This window comes from Eimeria acervulina, genomic scaffold (assembly GCF_000499425.1).
Source record: "Eimeria acervulina Houghton genomic scaffold, Eah_scaff1021, whole genome shotgun sequence".
NCBI classification, from domain to species: domain Eukaryota; phylum Apicomplexa; class Conoidasida; order Eucoccidiorida; family Eimeriidae; genus Eimeria; species Eimeria acervulina.
In genome coordinates, this window is record NW_013550423.1 from 91 (window position 1) to 3,731 (window position 3,641).

The following is a 3,641-nucleotide window of genomic DNA, read 5'->3' on the forward strand; positions in this document are numbered from 1 at the left end:
TTTAGGGTTTAGGGTTTTTTCATCAGGGTTTAGGGTTTATTCTCTATTCGGTTTAGGGTTTTCAATCTAGGGTTTAGGGTTTTCTGCTCAGGGTTTAGGGTTTTAGGGTTTAGGATTTAGGGGCTTTTCGCAAGACTTAAGGGTTTTTCCTTAGGGTTTAGGGTTTAGGGTTTTACTTTCAGGGTTTAGGGTTTTATGTTTAGGGTTTAGGGGCTAGGGTTTACGGATAGGGGGGTAAGAAATCGAAGATCAAACACAGCAAAACAATAAGACGCCTAAACCCTAAACCCTAGACATGTTATGCATAATATACTTGAAGGGAAAATGAATGCTTCTGTAAACCCTAAACCCTAAACCCTAAACCCTAAAACGTTCAATGCATAATAATCTCGAAAGAAAGATGAGTGTTTCTGCAGTCTCAAGGAGACCTGATGCAAAGCTTAAGGGTTTAGGGTTTAGGGTTTGTCCTGAAGCCCAAGGGGCCTGTGGCTGCTTTCCAGCTGCAGCAATTGCTGCTGCTGCTGCTGCAACCACGCGTTTGCTGCAGCAGCTGAATGCATCCAACGACTCCCTAAACTATTTCTAATCACTCTCTCAGATCGTAGCAGCCCATATACACAGGAAGAAAAATACATAGAACTAATACAGCTAGCCACAGCTAGCTAGGCCAATCTGCAGTTAGCTGCCGTTAACTGCAGCTACACACAGCCCCTGATGCAGCAAATGAGTGAGAGGCATAATAGGTACCCGTAGCAGCTAGCTGTAGCTAGCTGTAGCAAAACCGTAGCTAGCTGTGTCTAGCAACAGCTAACCCTAGCCAGCTATAGCTAGCTGCAGCTGACCGTAGCTAGCTGTAGCTCGCTTCAAGCAGCTGAAGCTCGCCTCAGCTAGCTCTAGACAGCTGTAGCTTTGCATAGCTAGCTGCAGCTACCGATCGCTAGCTGTAGCTATAGCTGTGGCTAGCCGTTGATAGATGCTGCCTTTACAACGAAAAACAAAATACGCAGCCAGCTTGTTAAGACAGCATATTATTGCTGTGACTTGCTCTCTCACTTCCATGCAGAATGCGGCGAGCTGCCTATACACCCGGCGCCTCGTTGTGTATTTCTTATTGCTTTCTCCTGAACCTGAATGGGAGAGGAATGTGTTTCAACATCGATGTCTGCTTAGTTAACCTTTAAGTATTATATATTGGAGTGTGTAATTATTTTGTTTTAATTGTATTTTAAATGAAATAACAAATAAAAATATAAAAAGACGGCTTTTTTGTGGATTACAGCACCCATTACCTGTATTATTGCGTTTCTTGCATGCGCTGGCGGTGGTATTGTTGTAGACGATTTGTTGATAAAATATAGGGAAAGCAGAGAAAAAAAGAGGTATTTGAGAATAAAATATAATTTAAATTCAATTGAATCAAAAGGTTTTTGCATTTACTGCTGCTTTCCTCGCGGTTTCCCTCTTTCTTGTACTAGAACTTGCAACAGCCGCCAGCCCCATGTTTCAGCATTCATGAATGCGTGCATGCTGTTGATTGCAGTTTGCATATTTATTCTTTTTGTCTTTTGTGAAGTCTTTTGATTACACTCTAGGGTTTAGGGTTTAGGGTTTAGGGCTTAGGGTTTAGGGGGGCCCTTCTGCTCTAAGGCAGCGCCGGGGCAGCCAACTTGGATACCAGTAGCTGCGGTGTACATACACCTCCTCACCCCCTCATCGGTTGTTTGCATTTTCATTCCCTTCCCTCCCTTCACGCTTCTTTATGCTAGGCGGCAGCAGCCGGTTCGCAGCTCCTGAGCTGCTGCGCCCTTGCACGCGTCCCAGGGTTTAGGGTTTAGGGTTTAGGGTTTAGCATGGATAGGTCTGGGAACGCCTTCTCGCTTCACACGCGTAGGAAACGGCGCCCCTATGAGGGTCGCGCTGCAAAGGGGGCCCTCTCCCCACTGGCTGCTCTACGATTTACAAGCAATGAAGTCTTAGAAGGTTAGATATACTCTATTCCCCTGTGCTTCCCTAATGCATGCACGCATGCATGCATGTATGCATGCATGCATGCATTAGACGCTGCTGTTACTGGTGCGCTTGTCTCATGCTCTTACACTTAGGGTTTAGGGTTTAGGGTTTAGGGTTTAGGGTTTTGTTCTGCTTCTTTACAGGCCACAGCGGCTGCGTTAACCGTCTTTGTTGGAGTGAAACAGGCCAACTGCTAGCGAGCACAGGTGATGATCAGTTGGTGTTGCTATGGGATCTGCAGCATACAGGGGAGGGGCCCCCTGGGGGCCCCTTAGGGCTTCCCCAGGGGGGCCCCCCTGGGGGCCCCCTGGGACCCCTGGGGCCCTTCCGGGATACTCTGGAGGGGCCCCTGGGGGGCCCCCTGGGGGGCCCCCTTAGGGGCCCCATGGGGCCCCTAGGATCCCTACAAGGCAATCTGGAGGGGCCCTCACAACGCAGTGAAGACCGAATTATTCATCCTGTGCATCTCATAGCCACAGGTATATCTTTTTGATGTTTGTTTATATATACATATATATATTTATATATAAATATATATTTTTATATATATGCTTTTTTTGCTTATCAATATGTATGTATATGCATATAATGTATATTGTGTTTGCGCATTTCAGTGTCTCTTCTTCCTGCACATACTCTATATCTGTCTGTATATTGCTGCTGCTGCTGCCTCTGCTGCTGCTTCCCCTGCTGTTGCTTCTGCTGCTGCTGCTGTTGTTGTTGCTGCTGCTGCTGCTGCAGGGCATCAATTGAATGTGTTTGGCGTTGCCTTTCTGGGGTTGGAGGCTGTCGCTACGGGGGCGATGGACTCAGAAGTGCGGCTGTCTAGCATCAACAGAGGCGTTTGTCTGTACGTACACCTCGCTGCTGCTGCTGCTGCTGCTGCTGCTGTCAATGCTGCTGCTGCTGCTGTCAATGCTGCTGTTGCTGCCAATGCTGCTGTTGCTGTCAAGGTTGCTGTCGCTGCTGGCGGTGCTGATGTTGCTACTGCTGCTGCCCCTCAATTGCTGCTGCTGTTCGTGCTGGTGCTGCTGCCCCTTTTGCTGCTGCTGCTGCATGCTGCTGCTGCATGCTGCTGCTGCTGCTGCAGCAAACGCTATCGCTGTCATTCAAACCAAGTGAAGCACATTGCAGCGCTTCCCCACGACTCGAGGAACCTGTGGTGGTCCGCCAGCGACGACGGTACTCAAAACCCTAAACCCTAAACCCTAAACCCTAAACCCTAAGCACTAAACCCTCTGCACGTGTGGGAGGCTTTGCTGCTGCTGGCTCTAAACCCTAAACCCTAAACCCTTGAAAATCCCTTTGCTTTGTCTCTGTGAAGGGACCGTCCGCCAATTCGATAGAAGGGAGCCTCACGTATGCAGCAGGCGAGACTGCAGAAATGTATGACGGCCCAAACCCTAAACCCTAAACCCTAAACCCTAACCACTAAACCCTAGCAAACCACAAGACCCACGCTGCTAAACCCTAAAGGAGTTTATTGAAGGGAGAAGCAGAAACTGCTTTTGGGTGCTGCAGCCGCATGACTCGGCTTCCGAGGGTTTAGGATTTAGGGGTTAGGGTTTAGGGTTTAGGGTTTAGGGTTTAGGGTTTACGAGTTGTGCAGGTGCTAATATCTCTGTCTTCCG

The 3,641-nt window shown here is 48.4% G+C and overlaps 2 protein-coding genes across 2 annotated transcripts; one reads left to right on the top strand and one right to left on the bottom strand.

Moving 5' to 3' along the window:
* Positions 1-723: 723 nt before the first annotated feature.
* On the top strand, positions 724-2,503 carry EAH_00054020 (hypothetical protein; the record flags this gene model as incomplete). Its single annotated transcript, XM_013397806.1, has 3 exons — positions 724-743; positions 1,859-1,980; positions 2,154-2,503. 3 exons carry the CDS (start codon positions 724-726, stop codon positions 2,501-2,503), a joined length of 492 nt encoding a protein of 163 aa, XP_013253260.1.
* Positions 2,504-2,819: 316 nt separating this feature from the next.
* On the bottom strand, positions 2,820-3,119 carry EAH_00054030 (hypothetical protein; the record flags this gene model as incomplete). Its single annotated transcript, XM_013397807.1, has 1 exon — positions 2,820-3,119. The coding sequence occupies one exon, from the start codon at positions 3,117-3,119 to the stop codon at positions 2,820-2,822; it is 300 nt and encodes a 99-aa protein (XP_013253261.1).
* Positions 3,120-3,641: the final 522 nt, after the last annotated feature.